Source organism: Siniperca chuatsi, linkage group LG3 (genome assembly GCF_020085105.1).
Source record: "Siniperca chuatsi isolate FFG_IHB_CAS linkage group LG3, ASM2008510v1, whole genome shotgun sequence".
NCBI classification, from domain to species: Eukaryota; Metazoa; Chordata; class Actinopteri; order Centrarchiformes; family Sinipercidae; genus Siniperca; species Siniperca chuatsi.
Window position 1 is genome coordinate 26,410,373 of NC_058044.1, and position 17,818 is coordinate 26,428,190.

At 40.6% G+C, this 17,818-nt stretch overlaps 1 protein-coding gene across 1 annotated transcript in view; it reads left to right on the top strand.

Moving 5' to 3' along the window:
* The first annotated feature begins 593 nt into the window (after window positions 1–593).
* LOC122873692 (neuronal acetylcholine receptor subunit alpha-7-like) overlaps window positions 594–17,818 on the top strand; it is a 45,519-nt gene continuing 28,294 nt past the window's right edge. The window contains exons 1-2 of the mRNA XM_044190729.1: window positions 594–1,143; window positions 14,476–14,615. Of these exons, the coding sequence (XP_044046664.1) occupies window positions 1,074–1,143; window positions 14,476–14,615 (210 nt within the window). The 5' untranslated portion in view covers window positions 594–1,073. The remainder of the gene's footprint in view (window positions 1,144–14,475; window positions 14,616–17,818) is intronic.

Sequence of the window (17,818 nt, forward strand, 5' to 3'; positions counted from 1 at the left end):
AGGGAGGTGGAGGAACACCATTATTAGGAAAAACAGGATGGTGAAAATAGGAGTGTGCTGTGTAAAAGTGGCTGACACTACTTGCAAAAGAGGACAGGGCTGCTGAAAGAGAAGAAGTGGGAATGGAAGAAGAGGAGGTGCAGGAAGAGAATACTTGAAGAGTGACAAGCCTGAGGACAGTCTGAAGTAGAGACATTCCATGAAAAATTAAGAAAAGGGAAATGACTCCTGGTTCAGGCTCATACCTGAACTGAATTTGTGTACTGTTAAAAAAAAAAACAACAGGAAATTCTTTATTGTTGCTCAGTCGCATTACACTCATCCTTCCAGCCTGTAGGAGGACAAGACGACAAGGATGAGGCAGTGTCACATAATCACTGTACCATATGTTAAGTTGTAAGGGAGATAATGTTCACTACTCCAAAAAACAAAACAAAAACCAAAACAGGGATGGCACCAAAATCCTCCATCCAAATCATCCATCAAGTGTAATACTGAGCATGCGCTAAACAAGCCTTGAACTAATTTTTAATTGAACAATTAGCTATATAAGTCAAAAAAAAGTTTTCCAAAGTCAAGGGTCCGGGGTCACGTCGCCCTCTGTCGGAGGTTCCTGTGTTAAGATGGTGCGTGTTCGTGTTTTCTTTAGTCATCAGAGCAGATGAGGATGAGCTGGAGTGACTGGAGGGGACAAACCCTGACGAAGTTGACGGCATTGCGCACAGGAGCAGCCAGCGGACAGGTGGCGGTCATCATCACCGCACGCGGATACGACAGCAAACACGCAGAAGTCAAGCTCGAGATGTTTGATATAAACACACAGCTGCGCGCAGAGAGAAGGGAAGAGAGTGGAATCCAAAGTGACTTTTGAGGCGACAGTAGAGTCAAACACAAGCAGACAGACATCGTGTGTGTGTGTGTGTGTGTGTGCGTGCACGTCTGTCTCCAGCGACAAGGAGAGAGAGAGACACAGAGAGAGAGAGAGCGCAGCACCAGCAGTCTGACAAAGCTGCACTCCCTCGAAGTTTGACATCCCCGGCGGGTTACAGAGGGACTTCTGCACCGCCGCTGCCATGGAGCCTCGGAAGTGTATTGGATCTGTATTGATTGGTGTTTACCTGTGGGCGACGTTCTGCTGTCAAGGTGGGTCACTGGTGGAGCCTTCAGTCTGTTTCCTGCCTGTCAAAAGATGCAGGAACCAAAAGAAAACGCATGCACTTTTTCTTTTACATTTTTTTTTTTTTTTTTGTCATTTGGGCATCATTTACTTAAACATTTGTCAGAAAGACGAGAGCTGCAGTTAAGACTTCAGCTTAGTTCGGCTGTTCACTGCACATCTGGCGTGACAGGAGCATCTGTATCTACTATATAACTGTCAAAGGCATGTTCTGGGGTTGCCCGTAGGCTGCAATAGATCCTTTTGTTAGAAATGTTTCTGTAGAAATATACATTATAATATTCATTCAGAAAGGCAACTTAAAGGAGAGCTCAAAGCGACCTAATAACCTTTATAGACATATGACTACATATACAACAGTTTGTATTTGTGTTATAATACGTGTAAAGGCTGCTGAATCCCTTAAGATCACCACAGTTTAATACATTGCTGTATTAGGCTACTACATGTGTAAGCTTGCAGCGCGTGGGTCAGTGGGTGTTTATGTGTGTTGTGTGCCGCGCAAGCGAGTGAGCCTTCTTTAATAGTCGGACAACATCTGGCCCATAATAAGGAGGGCGTCCAGACGATGATGCACGAAGCCCATTGAGGCCATTCATCCCTTCAGTGTAATCTGCAGCTAAAGGATTGTTAAATGCGTGACTACAGTGGACCAGAGCTAGATGACCCTCAGAGGAGCTTCAATCTCTAATGTGTTTGAATCCCTGGTTTACATTCTAGACCTAGTCTGTATATCGATGTTTAAAAAAAACAAACAAAAAAAAACAATATATATATATAAATTGCAATTACAAAGGCTCTGCTTATGGTGTAATGGCTACAGCAGTACTAGGTGTAGTTGGTGTAGTAAGATCCCTAATCAACATATGGAGTGCAAAGTATCAAGTAGATTTCTACTTCTTTTATCCTTCAGTGAAGTGATATGATGTCCCACTAGACATTGGTCCCTCCCCGCATCCATGGCTATTCATTCTAGTATCTTTGTGGTCCTCACACCCCCTGTATACTCATGTCCACCCTCTGTTCCAGACACAGCCCCTCCACTTAGTTTCTCAGGGTGTCAAATGTAGTCTGGACACAGTCTTGTCATTGCTCGCTGAACTGTGATAATCTGAATTTGCAGTTGGCTTGTCCCAGATGTTTTCAACAGTGGTTGTTAATGAGAGTTCTTCCTCTGAAACAAACCAGAAAACACTTGACTATAATACACTTCCAGTACACTATAAAAGTGGGGGAGAGATTAGCTTAAAACATACGCTCTTTCTTGAGCAACGTAGGTGTAATTGCTTTCCAAAAATTCTGTAAAATGTGTGTCGCAGTTTCAAACATGCAGACACCTGAATTGGTTCATGCCAGCCTGTGTTTACGTATGAGCAAAATATATTTTTGCTACGGCAGTTGATTAGGAATGACCCTTGAAAATATCCACTCAAAAGACAATAATATATATAATTGAATGTAAATGCGTAAATGAAAATTAAAGTGGAATTGAATGATTCATGGGTCTGCATGCAGGGTGACTCAGACAGAAGTCCTTCTCTATGGCTGGCTGAACAGTTGTAGTTTACTATTAAACAGCCTCAGTTACCCTGAAGACAATTTGGCTGATTAAAGTGCCATTTAATAAGCTTTTTGGCCTTTTGTATTGTCCTTACTTAAGCTTCTCTAGCCAGAGTTAGAGGGTGGAAACTAAAGGAGTTTTTGCATGAGGTTAATGGACTCAACATGAACTAATCAATATTTTTATATTAATAATGAAAGAAACTCTGACTATGTATAGTGTGTAAGGGGTTTCTTGAAGTGACAACTAACAAATTATTATCGCTCCACTTTGCAGCTCCCCTTGCTACTACTGATGTTTTAGCATCTTTCAGCTCATTGTTTTGTTTTTTTGGGTCTGCAACTTTACTGTTTTGGTTCAGTCTCACCATTCTCATCAACCTTGTTTCCAGGCTTACCAGGCAGCTGTATTCAGCAAAAAAAAGATCTGATAAGCCCACTGCACACTACCTCCTCAGCACCAAACAGGAGATAGACAAAATTAGCGTCTAGCTGGTGAACATAGTGGAGCATTTAGCAGCTACTAAAGAGACAGATATTTCCCTCAGCAGTTGGTGGAGACCAAAAACAGAGCTAGAGAGTAATTATTGGACTTACATTCTTCAGGTGGCCAGAAACATGACTCCAAATGAATGATAATGTTGCTCTGTAACTGCTGGATATGTTTGCTAACAGGTTCGTCTTCACAACTTTATAACATGATAATATGTGTTGTGTTTACAGCCTGCTGGGCTGCCCACAAGTGGTCATAAAATCAGTTAATCCAGGTTTAAGGAAACTTTTTTAAAACAAATAATGCTGCACCACAGCATAAAGTCCAACCCCTCGTACTCGCCGTGGGAGATGGAAACAGGCAACGTACAGGATTGCCAAACACGGCGATGTATGGTGGGCAGTTTTCTGCCCGGGCCGCTATGTTTGCCGTGAAGGCCTGGTATGGAACAACCTGGAAACGCGCTGGCTAACGGGGCTCTGGTGAAGCTGGGTGGTCCAATACCCCGCTCAGCAGATAACAATGATTACGGAAACAAGCACAATGAACCTACGCCGTCAGGGCCTGAGGTGGAAAGGTATTTCTTACAGGACAAACATGACGCTGCACAATGTAAGGAGAGAAAGGGTTTAAGTCAAAGTCAAGTCACAGCATAAATGGATCGTTCTTGTAAATGTGAAGCAAATATGTAACCAGGGAAACTTGCATGATGCATGAGACTACTCTGCATTTAAGAATCATGTTTGTTTGTACTGTTAGGTCAGATGAAAATTTCCACGAAGTGACCTTGTTTGAAATTCTTGAGGAAAATAAGTTGACCCGATCAGATTCTGTTCTACTGTCTGCGTCTCAGATTCTGGGTATGTATTGATCTTATACAGATATCTGTGAACCAGCTGCTTTAATGTGATTCGATTTTAAACTTGGCCAAATCTCCTCGATGTTCAGAGTGCCTGAGGCTAATCAATATTTAATCTGTCTCTGTGGTGGGATAGTCCTTGTGAGTGTTGTCATGTTCTTGAGTTGAATTGTATCTAGTTTCCGCTAACAGGCGCTTACTGGTACTTTTCTATAGCTGTGCATATCTTGAAAGGAGAAACATTCGAGATGAACGCTATAATAACACATATAATATGATAATGTGAAGAATACATTATTTGCACCAGCAACATTAATGTGAAAAATGATAGGACAATGATGATATAATGATTAAACAAGCTGTATAAAATGAAAACTATCTCAGAGGTTTTGTGCTTTATCCCATCAGGTACTGGCCTTTTAAACTAGTTGTCATTTTTCCTGTCACCTTGTTGTAAATATTGACAGTGGGTTGTCTCACATTTTCATTGCATTTGCATAAATTGTCGTGGTGACAATGGTCCATTGTGTCTTTTATTTATTGGGTGTTTACAGTGTCGTTCTTCCTTGTGATATTCCTTTTCACTAGTGTCTGTAAACCAAACTGCCTCTTGGGGACATTAAAGATTGACTCAGCTCTACTCTGGCATTGTCCTACTGTCCTCAAATGTCCCTCTTAGTGTGAAGTTAATATTGCTGCGAGCAGCAAGCTGTTAGGGGTTACCGTCTGGCCCTTGAAAGCTCCACTATTATACTCACAAAGATGGGAAAAGCCCAGATTAGGATTTTGCTTTGGGGTGTAAAATTTTGTATAGTTTTCTACAGCTGCTCTCTACTGTACTCAAAATATTTCCTTAACTTGACCTGCAGAGAAGCTATGGGCGTGCCATGTTACATTTTATGACTTTAAATCATGCAAGATGTGTGTAAACTGTGGTCAGCCAAACTAAATATTTCATATTTAGTCTTATTTAATGTCAGTTGCATGCCAGTGTTTGTCTTAGTGTCTTAGTGCTCTAGCATTTACTGGTTCCATGGTTCTACTAATGGCAGGTCACATAGTTAACTTGTCAATGCGTTGATATTCACACATAGAAAAACACACAAATTGCCTTTATGGAATATACACTCAATATGCGCTTCAATAGGAACACATCATTGAACACATAATTCCTCTAGAAATTGAGACATCATGTAAATGACTAATAAATGAGCACTGTATTGTGTCTTTGTATATCAAAAATGTACAGTATGTATAGGTAAAATATTTATCCAGATATAAATATCACTTGGCATAGAGTAAGGAAGAGCTGGCATACTTAGAGATCCACAGGTGTTTTTGTGGACCAGTTTCATATTTAAATGTTTCTGTTTTACTTTGAAAATGGAACTTTTCTTTCATTAATGGAGCACTGCTAACTGGTCATGGTTAGTTCCACTCTTGACTAAAAGTCAAGATATTTTGCCCTCCACTTATCGATTTTGATATTTCTTTTTTAAATTTGTCTCTCACAAGTGCATCACCTTTATGGAAGTGACATAATAAATTGCTGGAGTACCCCTTTAAGGACATGCATTGAGATTGTTGTTATAAAATTGCATGATTATTCCCAAATTGCATTCAGTCAAATAGATACACAAAGCAAAAAGGGCATTTTAGAATTTCACGCGAGATTTGATTTGGATTTATACCTGGGAATACTTCATGTCAAGTCTGTGGCAGGTTTTGTCTCAATGATTTGTCATTGTCTGTGACAGGAAAAATGAGCACACCATGGACACCAAGTCTGTAAAAATTATTTTGAAGGCAACAAGTACTTTCAAGGGTGAACGACTCATAAAGTGAATTGCCTGTGTGTCTACTGCTGCAGCCTCCCAGCAATAAAAGAAATGCTTTTTATTTCTATACAATTTAACTGAGCTTTAATGACTGAGGATCGAATGAGGCCCCCAGTGGGCTCTGAAATGGAAATATGAGAGGTCAATGCGATGAGAGAGATATATGGTAGCCATTTGAAACTGATAGATGAATTCAGGCTATGTTAGGGCTCTGTCTGTATTGGTATGTTCAGTCTATATATTGAGGTTGTGGGTCATGTAGCAAATCGGTGAGGGCTGGCTTTATTGCTAAAAATTGAAATAAACAAAAAACAATTGTAATCAGGGAGATGCAAAAGAGGATAGAAGTGGAAGTGTGGTTTGGCCATGGAAGACTGGGACAGGAAGTCTGTATGTCAGAGGGACGCTCTGAGGGCAAGATGAATATTAGGAGGATGAGGCTTTTTGCAGGAAAGAGCTTGAAATGCCTTAAAATCTGTTAAGTGAAGTGAAATGAGATCTTTAAGCTTTTTGAAAGTGGGTGGATGTCCAGGTAGTGTCTATAGGTGGGCACACATTAGCCTTCTGTCCACTGAAAATGCCCCCGAAAAAGGATATGATGTCACGGATCGACATCGTATCCTGTGTGGATAATAAACAAATATTGAGCAGAGCAATCACATTCTGTAAACAGTGTATGAGAGCGATGCTGCTGCCGGTAGCCTGTCAGTGCAGTATTGTACAAAACAAGGTGATGATCACTATATTAATAACTTTGTTTGCAAACACAGTGTGTCAGTGTTTTTATTGCCCAACCGGGTTAATAAGCAGGCCAAAGTTGAACAAAGGTGAACTCCTACTTGCAAGTCTGCCAGAGCTGGCCAGAAGATTGCTGCTAAATAAAAAATGCATGCTCGAATTCATCCATTATACACGTTTTAATTGAAGTGTGGTTGACAAATACAACTGTGTTCTTTTTTTCCTGCATTACAGTAGAGCTGCAGCAATTACTTGATTAATCGACAGAAAATGAATCTGCAACTATTCTGATAATCGATTAATAATTTCAGTGATTTTTCAAGCTAAAATACCAAACAGTTGATGGTTACATTCTAGAGTGTGATATTTCTGCTGTTTTTCTTTGTCCTGCTAAATATCTTTGGCTTTTGGACTGTTGGACGGATAAAACAAGAACATTTGATGACAACACCTTGGGCTCGGACACCGTGATGGAAGTTTTTCACACTTTTTCATGTTTTAAAGGCCAAATGATTAATCGAGAAAATAATCATCAGATTAATCTATAATAAAAATAATTGTTAGTTGCAGCCCTATATTGCAGTAATGAGACTTACCAATCACTGCCCTCCCTGAAACAAAACAGCATGTCGTATTTGAAATTGAAGCAAATTCAGTGACACTGAACACTACATTTGGTCTGTCATGTGTTTCAGGTGCGAATCTCTCCATGTAGGGTAAGAGAAATCATTGTGACATGATAACCTCTGTAAACCATTTGCACTGATTTAAAAAAGCAACACTGACTGTTATATTTAGTACTTAACTTCTTGGTCAATTTGAAAATGTACAATTTTTTTGTAATGGTGCTGTGAGCATTATGTTGATTTTCAGCACAGTCCTTGACAACCACAGCCTTTTAAGCATCCTCCTTTAGAACAATTAAGATAAAAAAAAAGTTTATGGATCTCAGAGGGGAAATTCACGTGTTAACCAGCACAATAAGCAGTCTAAAGAGGTAGGAAACAGCTAAAGAGCTATTTAAAATTAATAAATTAAACAGAATAAGAAATTAAAGACATTCAAAAGCTAAATACAATATAGGCTATACAGTACATTCCAATACTTATCCTCTAGTAGTGCAACTCCACAGGCCATACTGAGGTGGAATTTTGACTCATTAAGAGTTAAAGGTGATAAGGCCCCATGTCTAAACCACTTTGGTATTCACCCATCCTCTCAGACCAAAGCCAAAATGACTAAATAAAGACAACATACATACTGTAAGACCTTAACAATAATGGAAAAGTGAGTATATCAATGAAATGTGAGAATCCATAAATTGTGAGTATGTATGAGTGGGGAGTTTTGTACATTGATTGATCCATTAGCTGCTGCTGCACACACAGACGACTCAAAGGAGAGGTGTGTGAAAGCAGGAGAGGGAGAGTGCAGACAGAGTGACTTTTTTTCCTGTTTACATTTTCCACACTGCAGTAGTTGCCCTCAGGGCTACACAACATAATGAGACAGTAATCCGGTCTTCCCTAAAACCCTTGCGACCTCCTTTAACGTGACAGTAAACTGAGAGATGAGCTATCTGTTCTAATCCCTCACAACAATCTTGTAACAGCACTTTTTCTAGCCGTCTAAATGCCTGTTATTGTATAGCACCATTCAACAAGGTAATTCAAAGTGCTTTACATAAGACATAAAAGACAGTGATTGACACTGCTTTAACTTTTCTTGTCTGTCAGTGATTGTAACAAAAATGGGGTTGGGAAATATTTCTTCTTTATAAGACCCAAAGTTACACATAATACAGTATTTATAGAGATTAAGAACATCAACATCAATAGAAAGCTTTAGAGGTAAATTCCAGTATATTTCAACTTGGGTACATTGTGTCCATTCTGACTATTACAATAATTTGGCACTCGCCACCTTCATTGTGGAGATTTGGGAAACAACAAGCTTGGCAAAAAAAAAAAAATTGAGACATGCAAGGGGAACCTTATAGTTTTTCAAATAAAATTAAATGTTACAGAAATCATTTCAGTCCAAGCCACGATTATGAGAATAAGATGCAAGGTGAAAAATACAGCTAGAAATGTGTACCTCTTTCAACACTATGATGGTGTTCTAGCCAGTTATGACAGATTGTGACAATGTGCCCCTGCTGCAGGACATGCTTTCACAAGGTATAGGGTTGGTTAATGGATTTCCAGATAATCATTTTGAAACAGTCATTGTTTTTTATCTTAGAGACACACCACATTACATGGCTTGACCTTGTAAAAACAAAAGTAGCTCAGTCTTACAACAGAAATAAGTGTTTATTGATCCACACAACATGCACACACAACATGCACCTACATTATTTTAAAAATACTTAAGGTTTAATGTGACGTTTGAAAAACACAAAAAATATCCTCACCTAAAAGGGCCAACACAAGAGGCTTCATGTTTGATAGAAAGATCATGTTACAGCGGCCCCTCGCGTGGCTCTTTAAAGCACTGTAAGAATCTAACATAGCTACCTGCAATTTTAACTGAGCAATGTTTCAATCTAACAGAGATCTTCTGTTTAAAGCACGGTGACATCTACTCTCTGTACAATATTTTCTTGAGGGTGAATATTTACATTGGTCACATGAAAAACTGGTTTCTTTGCTGTAAATTTGTCAAGTGATATCGATCTGTACATTTTCAGCTAAAGTAGATTAATTTTCCATCTGGAGGAAAGTGTAACATAAGTATAAACACCAGCCAGTGTTTATAACAAAAGTCTCTAAAGAGTAAGTTAACACCAAGCAGAAACGCAGCGTCTCACTGCCCTCTCTGGTTGGGTGTGGCCAGAAGTGTGCTCTGCTGCACCTGTAACCACACCCAGCAGTGATGTCGTGGGTGTACTAACACACCCTGCAGTACACTTCTACATACACATTTTTGGTTTTATAAGCTGTTTCGCTCTCTCCTTTTTGGGATTCACTGATAAAATGGAAGCGCTGGTTAATGCTGGAATTAAATTCACCCCACCACCACCCGCACCCCCCAGGTCACTGCCACGTCATCTGCCTCCACCCCAACCAAGCACATTCTGTAACACCAACCTTGCTGATAACGAAAAAACAACAAAAAGAGAGAACAGCTCTGAAATGCCCGGGCTGATGAGACTGATAAGGCCAGCAAGGTCACCAAATGTTTGCCTCATCAGTAAAACTTTTCTGTTTTTTTAGTTCAGCTTGGAGCTATGTATTCATATCTTGCACTGCACTTTAGCTGCACTGTCATTTTTTATTCTACTGTTTGAGTTACCGGATGTATCGGTTTTCTTCAAACAATGGGGAAACACACAAGTAGGACATAGGGGGACTGACTTTAAATTTACTATTATAGATTAACCGCAGTGTATCCCAGGCACCCATTCAGAGATGTGGCTCAATGACAGGGCTCTTTACTGGTGAGCTCAACTCTATTCAGCTTGTTTTGGCTCGGCTCGCTTCACTCCATTGATTCTCAACACTTTAGCTGGCTGCCACTCTCACCCATTATGCAGATTCCCTGTCATGCCAGGATTTAGGGGTGCCCCGTCTGACACTCGCCAACACCCTCACACACAAACACCCAGCGAGCTGTCTTTGTTTATTTTTGCCTCATTTGCTAATTAGCCATCCACTCAGTCATTGTGGATGAACTGGCGTCTTGGCTGTCACTCGGTAATTGCTGGAATATGTGGAGACAACATCTAATTTGGACAAGGGTCACTGGGGAGATGCGGACTGAAACCTTTTCAGTTCCTCCCAAGTTTCAGAGGATGGGTAGCTTAAAGCCACCGTGTTTAGAATTCGTATGTGATTATGGCATCTTTCAAATTATTCTGATGAAACATGAGACAATTTTGATTCATATTGGTGCAGTCTATGTGCTGCTTTCAGCTCATTGTCCCCGGGTCGTACATTGCTGTCAGTTACAGTGTCTTTTTCAGTAGCACCACTGCTAACAGCAAACATCCAAGTATGATTTAATGCAAAAAAAGTGAATGTATCAAAAAGGAATTCCTATATTTGCAGTTAAATATTTAACAATTATTTTATTCCAGCATAAAATAAAGCAGTAAGTAACACCTTGACAAACACATCAGGACATCTTATTTTGGTCACCCACACAGGTGAATTCAGTATAATATAAAACATGTAATAGAAAATGTTTATTTCTTGAGATGCCCCTATGGACCTTGTTTTGTTGGGGAAACCAATGAAGTGCAGTTAGTGGTGTTAAGTTTCTATTCAGACACTTGAATGGACAAAAGCATGGGAGTCATGTGCTATGAGGTGTAGAAATAGTCAACTCTGGCAAACTTCTACTTCAAAACTCTCTCACAAGTGAATTCAATTGAATTATACTCAAAAATAAATTGTGGGGTCCCTGATAACCAATACAAACAGTTAACAGAAGGAAATACCCAAAATAACAATCATCTTCAGTTGACCTCAAACACATGGAATCATTTGAGATTTGGTTTAAAATGTCGACTATGCACATCACACACAAACACACACTGGGGCTGAACATGAACAATTGTACACAGAGTTATTCATTGTCCATTTGAGGTGCTGTAGCGATGGTGTCGGCGGTTCGTAATGAACTCGAAAAAACGCTGTTGGATGTTACTGTTGGCGTCGATGTAGCTTAGCACAAACACCAGCTGGCAGTGGGGGGAAAGTCAGTGGTCTCGTTGCTTGAATGGCGATAACATCAGCGCTCTTTACTTCCTCCAAAATGTAATCCTTTAGCACTGACAGCATACAGTCCAACAGATCGTTTTGTACCGTCTTTGACTGCCTTTAAAACGGTAAGTTATCTGTCAAGGTGCTCCTCCAGCACACTGTCTAGGGAGGCAACAACATCCACCAATTCCCTGGAAATGCCAGGGTTGTCCGAGGAGTCAGTCTTGTCATGCAAGGCCGACTCAAAAGCCCCACAAAACTAATAGGGACCCTAAATGAGATGAAATGATTTGGATTTAGAGATACGAAATAATTTTTTTTGGGCTTTGAAATACTAAAATACATCCATTTTTCTACCGCTTGGTCCCGTTAGGGGTCGCGGGTGACTGGAGCCTATCCCAGTGACTTTGGGCCTTAGGCAGGGTACACCCTGGACAGTGGCCAACTCGTCGCAGGGCTAACACAGACACAGACAAGGACAGACAACCATTCACTCTCACATTCATTCAATACGGGCAATTTAGAGTTATCAATTAACCTACACATGCATGTCTTTGGACGGTGGGAGGAAGCCGGAGAACCCGGAGAGAACCCACGGTAACACGGGGAGGACATGCAGACTCCACCCAGAGAGATTGTGTGATGTTGGTCTGGTCCGGGAATCGATCCCACGAACCCACGATCTCCTTATTGGGAGGCAGGAGCTTTAGCCGCTCTGCCACCGTGCACCCCTACTACTAAAATACAGTACCAACATAATGTATATATACAATATCTATAATATTATAATATAAATTACATTTATTACCTTACATTTTTGTCCTGCCTTCTATGAAATAGACTGTACTGATAGTCACGCAGTCAAAGCCTTTATTGAGCCAAATATTACTGACAGAAGCACTGGTGAAAGAGAAACAATACTACATGTGTTGTTCCAAAGAGAAGACATGCTACCTTCACAACGGACTGGGTTTTCTTTTGCATCAGGGACTGCGCTGTAATGTTCATTCTTGATAAAGATGGATGCCTCATTGTTCAGAGGCCTAATGAATACAGGAGAGACAAAAAGAAATCCCAGACAACACAATTAAAGTTCACTGAGTTGATAATGTGCTCATTACATTCAGCATATCGTGACTTAATCAGGATTTCTTGAGGGATTTGGTGCTGCGTGAACAATGTTGGAAATAATTGCAATAGTAGCGTTGATTAGATTACAGGTGTTAATATGTGTGGGAGAACATTTTGAGTATGTTTTATTAAACTACTAGGTTGACTGAGTCTTTGTTAAAGATGTAAACAGTAGAATTTTAATTAGTCAGTTCCTCCCACCATGTTCCTTTTTCTCTCTTTGTACTTACCATGTCATTCTTCCATTATTTCCTCTGTTGGGATTCAGGTAGGGCAGGTTTGGTTATTAGCAAAATATCAAAGATATTTATGAATATTAATAAAAGTATTAATGGTATCGAAATTATTAATATGGATTAATAATTACAGGGCACCACACTGGGATCAGGGACCAATAACCAAACATGAAATAGTCTCAAAGGTGGCTGTCCCCCTAAAAATGCTGATATTTATGTTACATTAATAATGGTGGACAGTGACCATCACAACCAGCTGTTATTACAACACGTACACACAATAACCACAGGCAACTGCTCTTTAAAAGATACAATTTATTCAACCTTAGCACTGATTAACAATCAATAACTTCAGCCAACAACCACTATCGTATAGTCTAAAGAATACAACAATCAGCAAGCATATAAGGTCTGTGTGTGTGTGGGGGACAATATAGACGAGGGGTGCGAGGAAGACGGCGGATGTGACTATGTGGGTGGTCGTCACGCATAGATCCAAAATTGCGGGGAGACCAGCGAAACTCAAACAAAGGGGAGAGCCCAAATGGAGAACACCGCTCTATTTGTTCCCAAGATAACGTAGAGCAGAGCTAGTTATGCTACCACACTATCTGGTTCGTTTGAGATGTGTGTGTAAGTGTATATGTACACGTAAAGGTGTGTGGGTTAGTGGAGAGGAAAGAGAAAGAAAAGCACACAGAGTAAGGTACAAGAAACCTCACATGCTGTGGCAAAGTACAATAGCTGTCCCTTTATCACACAGGAACCTGGCAGCAAACTTTCATTCAACAGCCGTGTTACTGGACTTTGGTCTGATAAAGCACAATTATTAGCTTCCACAGTGGTTAAAACTAACCATTAAACGGTCCAACAGCGTGGTACCGACACAAAATGGACTGTTTTTTTGTAAGACTGTTAAGCACAAAGAAAAACACACAGCAAAACAGGACGCGGCGGTCCACTACTTTCCAAAATAAGCACAGCACAATTCACAACAGTGAAGCTTAGATCAAATGACACACAGTTATAAAATCTATCTCCGCCCCGACACAAGCCTCTTCCTTGAGCTCGCTCTTGATAGCGATTTCATGCATCAGTCCGTCTGGTTGTCCGGAAGGCTTGGATACTGACGGAGCCGGGTACCCGGAACCACACTCGGTGGGGAGAGAGAGAGGCTCAGCGGCAGGCTTTCTCTCCGTGAAGAAGCGGGAAAACCTGACTCTTCCTTCTGCAGGTTTGGGATTGATTTGGGGAAACAGTCTGTTGCGCCAGGCTTTATTGAGGTGATGACGTCAAAGCCGTTCGCTGATAATTCATGCGCTGTATTGTGTGTCCCGTCCAAAAGGAATCCAGTGTTTGGATTCAACTGAGATCTCGCGTTAGATTCAACCGAGATCTTGCGTCTGGGTGTGAACGGCTGGTGGAGATTTGGCGGCGTTCTACTGTCTGGCCTTTGGTTTCCCATTCAGGCCTCGGGTCAAGGCTTTGCCCTTTCCAACTAGGCCGCTGTCTTTGTTCTCCACACGTGGTGTGGTGAAGCCCAACTCCACTCTCACCTGTTACTCTTCCTCCTTCCCTTTTACTCCTGTAACTCTACTACCTATTATTATTTTATTCTTTTTTTCCCTCCTCTACTGTCTTACACCTCAAACGACTCTTATCCTTTACCTCCTTCCTCAATTTCATCCTTCCCTTTGTCTCATTGATGCTGTTCCTCTCCCTCTATCGCTCCAGGTTGTGATGCCGGTGTGTACCAGAGGAAGCTGTACCACGACCTGATGGTAAACTACAATCGGCTGGAAAGACCCGTCCAAAACGACTCTGCACCCATCGTGGTGGAACTCGGCCTCACGCTGCTACAAATCATTGACGTGGTAAGTGTGTGTGTCTGTGTGTGTTTTGGCAAGGCGAAGGTATAGCGTATGTTTGAAGACAGACAGAAAAAGTGAAGAACTTGTTTGGAGTGAGTAAGAGAAAGTTAAGTTGAGCACTCTTTGTCAAACTTTTGCATATTGCATGTTTTTCAGGATTTTGTGTTTTGTTTATGTTAAAGGCATTCCATCTGATTTATCTACGGTGACTGTGGTGCATGCTAATGCAGGTACCTTGTAGTTACTGCACTTCATCTTCCTCTGAACTTAAAACTGTTATTCTACCAGTGGCAGCACCCTACCAAGTGAGAATATTCGTCTTTGAAAGAGCAAGTACTTTGTTTCTCCCCTCAATCCTTTTTCATTTTGTGGCACTACAGGCCCTCAGTCCTTTCTTTCATTCGACAAGAACATTTAATCTCAGTGTTGAGATATGCCCGCTCACATTTTTGCCCCTTTTCCTTCTGAGCTGCTCCTCACTCTCCCTCCCTCTTTGACCTAAATTTCCTATTCTGATCATAACTATTTCCATGTGTCTCCTTTAAAGGCATAGGTCAACATTTTGGGAAATTTGCTTATTTGCCTTCCTGCTGAGGGTTAGATGAGAAGATCAATACCACTTTCATATCTGTCTGTTAAATATGAAGCTACAGCTAGAAGATGGTTAGTTTAGCTTAGCATAATGCCTTAAGAGTCAAAACATCAAGTTGAGGTTTTACAAGGGGTTCTGTACACTCTCCAAACCCGAACACAATACTAATGTTTAACATGTATAACAGTGGTTTCTTAAGAGAAAAGCTTTGTTCAAAACATCAGTTTATATCCGTGTGTACCACATTTTACCCCCACACAAAAACATACCCAGAAACACACAGAAACGCCATTTAGCTCAATGTGGCCACAATCCTCCCTTTCTCTGTCGCTCTTCTATCTTTTCATGTCAAACCCTCAGCTCTTAAATCGACACTTCTGTGGTTTGGGCAGATTTTCTGTCACATCTCATTTTATGTTTCGATTCCTTCTGTGCACGCCCTGTGTTTCCTCCTGTTCCCTAACTCATGCACCTATCCTCTCTCCAACCCACACACAACCTCTTGCCTGATAGCCCCACCACACAGCTGGAGCACTCATCCAAAAAACCCAAGCCGACACCCCGTCACGTCCCTGAGCCAGCCCTGTCGCAAGACGTGTATGTCTTCTCATGATAACTACATGGTGGAAAGAGCCGTACGCTGGGCTGTAATATAGGATTCCCATTCTATTATTAATATGGGCAAGTCTCCTACAGCACATATGAAACAACATTTTAATGTATTCTTAGAGGTTGCAACACAGAGTCAAGAGGAGAGGCAATCTCCACAGAGAACATATGGCGCTCACCACAACACAACATGATGTGACAAAACCATTTAGAACTTTTTTTCAAGGGCAGATTGATTTAAAATGTTATTAATTTGGTGTTGAAAAGTTACAAATAATGTGTTGTGCTTAAATTATTGTTCATTTGTTGAATAGATGATGTTAAATATGTTTTATATGTGTGTGTGTGTGTGTGTGTGTGTGTGTGTGTGTATGTTTGCTAGTTATGTATTGTAGTTTATGACATTGTTCGCTGACTTGATATATAATGGATAAGCTGGCAAGACCATGTGAATTAATGCTTACTGGGCACTTGTAAATAATGTAAAGCTGGTTTGTGTGTGTGTGTGTGTGTGTGTGTGTGTGTGTGTAATGTGGCCTTTGATTCCTCCATCTGCTCCTGGGTAACTCCCTAACCAGGGCAGGTTCATGCCCACAGACTGGGTTCATCACCATGAATAATGACAGATACACAGACAGACTGACAGACGAGCACAGGACTGGTCAGTATGGGAAGGGCCACCATGTGCTTTATGCAGCATGCAGAGAAACCAAGGTTCATTGGTGAGATGTGAAAAAGTACATTTCAGTACTCAAGTACAAATCTGAGGTACGTGTACTTTACTTGAGTATTTCTATTTCATGCTACTTTATATTTCTACTCCACTACAATTTGGAGGAACTACTTACACTTTTTACTTCATTTATTAGACAGCTTTAGTTTCTAATTACTTTACAGTTTAAGATTTTACATAGAAAATGAGCTTATGAAATATGACACACTGTTATATAAAATATCCATATATAAAATAGTTTAAATTAACTCAGTCTCGACCAACTACAACAGTAAAATGCTACTTACACATTAATACATTTGTAAAAATAATGAAATATAATATAAAAGTATAACACTAAGGGTAAATTTTTCTGCATTATGAGTAAGTGAGTAAGTAAATGAGTAGTGTTTTTATCCAAAGTGCTTTACAATTTGCTTCTCACTCACCCATTCACACACACCCCGATGGCAGCGAGCTACCATGCAAGGTGCAAGGTATCGGGGGTGATTTGGGGTTCAGTGTCTTGCCCAAGGACACTTCGACATGTGGACAGGAGGAGTTGGGGATCAAACCACCAACCCTGTGGATGACCTGCTCTACCTAGCCCCATTCGGACATTACAGGGGGAGGTGGGGAATAACATATTCACTGTGCTCCTCTGCAATTTAACTTACTGTTCTTATTTTAACCATTGTGAAATTACAGACAGTGGTCTGTAATAGACATGGACATTCTGCAGGACAAAGCCAAAAGAAAATCCCAGTGCCTAGCTGTAGCTGAGATTACAACAGCCTATTTATTGAGCTTATGGGGTCTTGCCCTCCAGCTTAAATTTTGTTCCTTCGTTGTATTGGTTCCCAAATAGGCCTATACTGTATGATGTTGTCAACATGTTTAAGCAAAAACATTTTCGATTCCCTCCATTTTCACACAAAGTCAAATTTCACACTGAGGTGATAAAATGCAGTAATAGGAAAAGCATCTCTTCCCGCAGAAAAAAACTCACACATGCGCGCTCCGGATGAGAATAAAATCACTGACCTGCACAGGTAATGTTAAGATAACCCCACCTCCTCTAGAGAAATAAACTCTGTTGTGGTGCAGCAGATATTCCATCGCATCTGTTGAACCATTAAAACGAGAGGGCATCCTGTTCATCCTTCATATCACAATGCCTGGTTAAAGATCTGCCTTTCAGGAAATTGATGAAACTCTAAGGTGAAGCTAAGTGCAAGAAGCACAATAGAGGATTTTGAGATATGATTCCTGATTTCAGGATCGCTTTTCTTC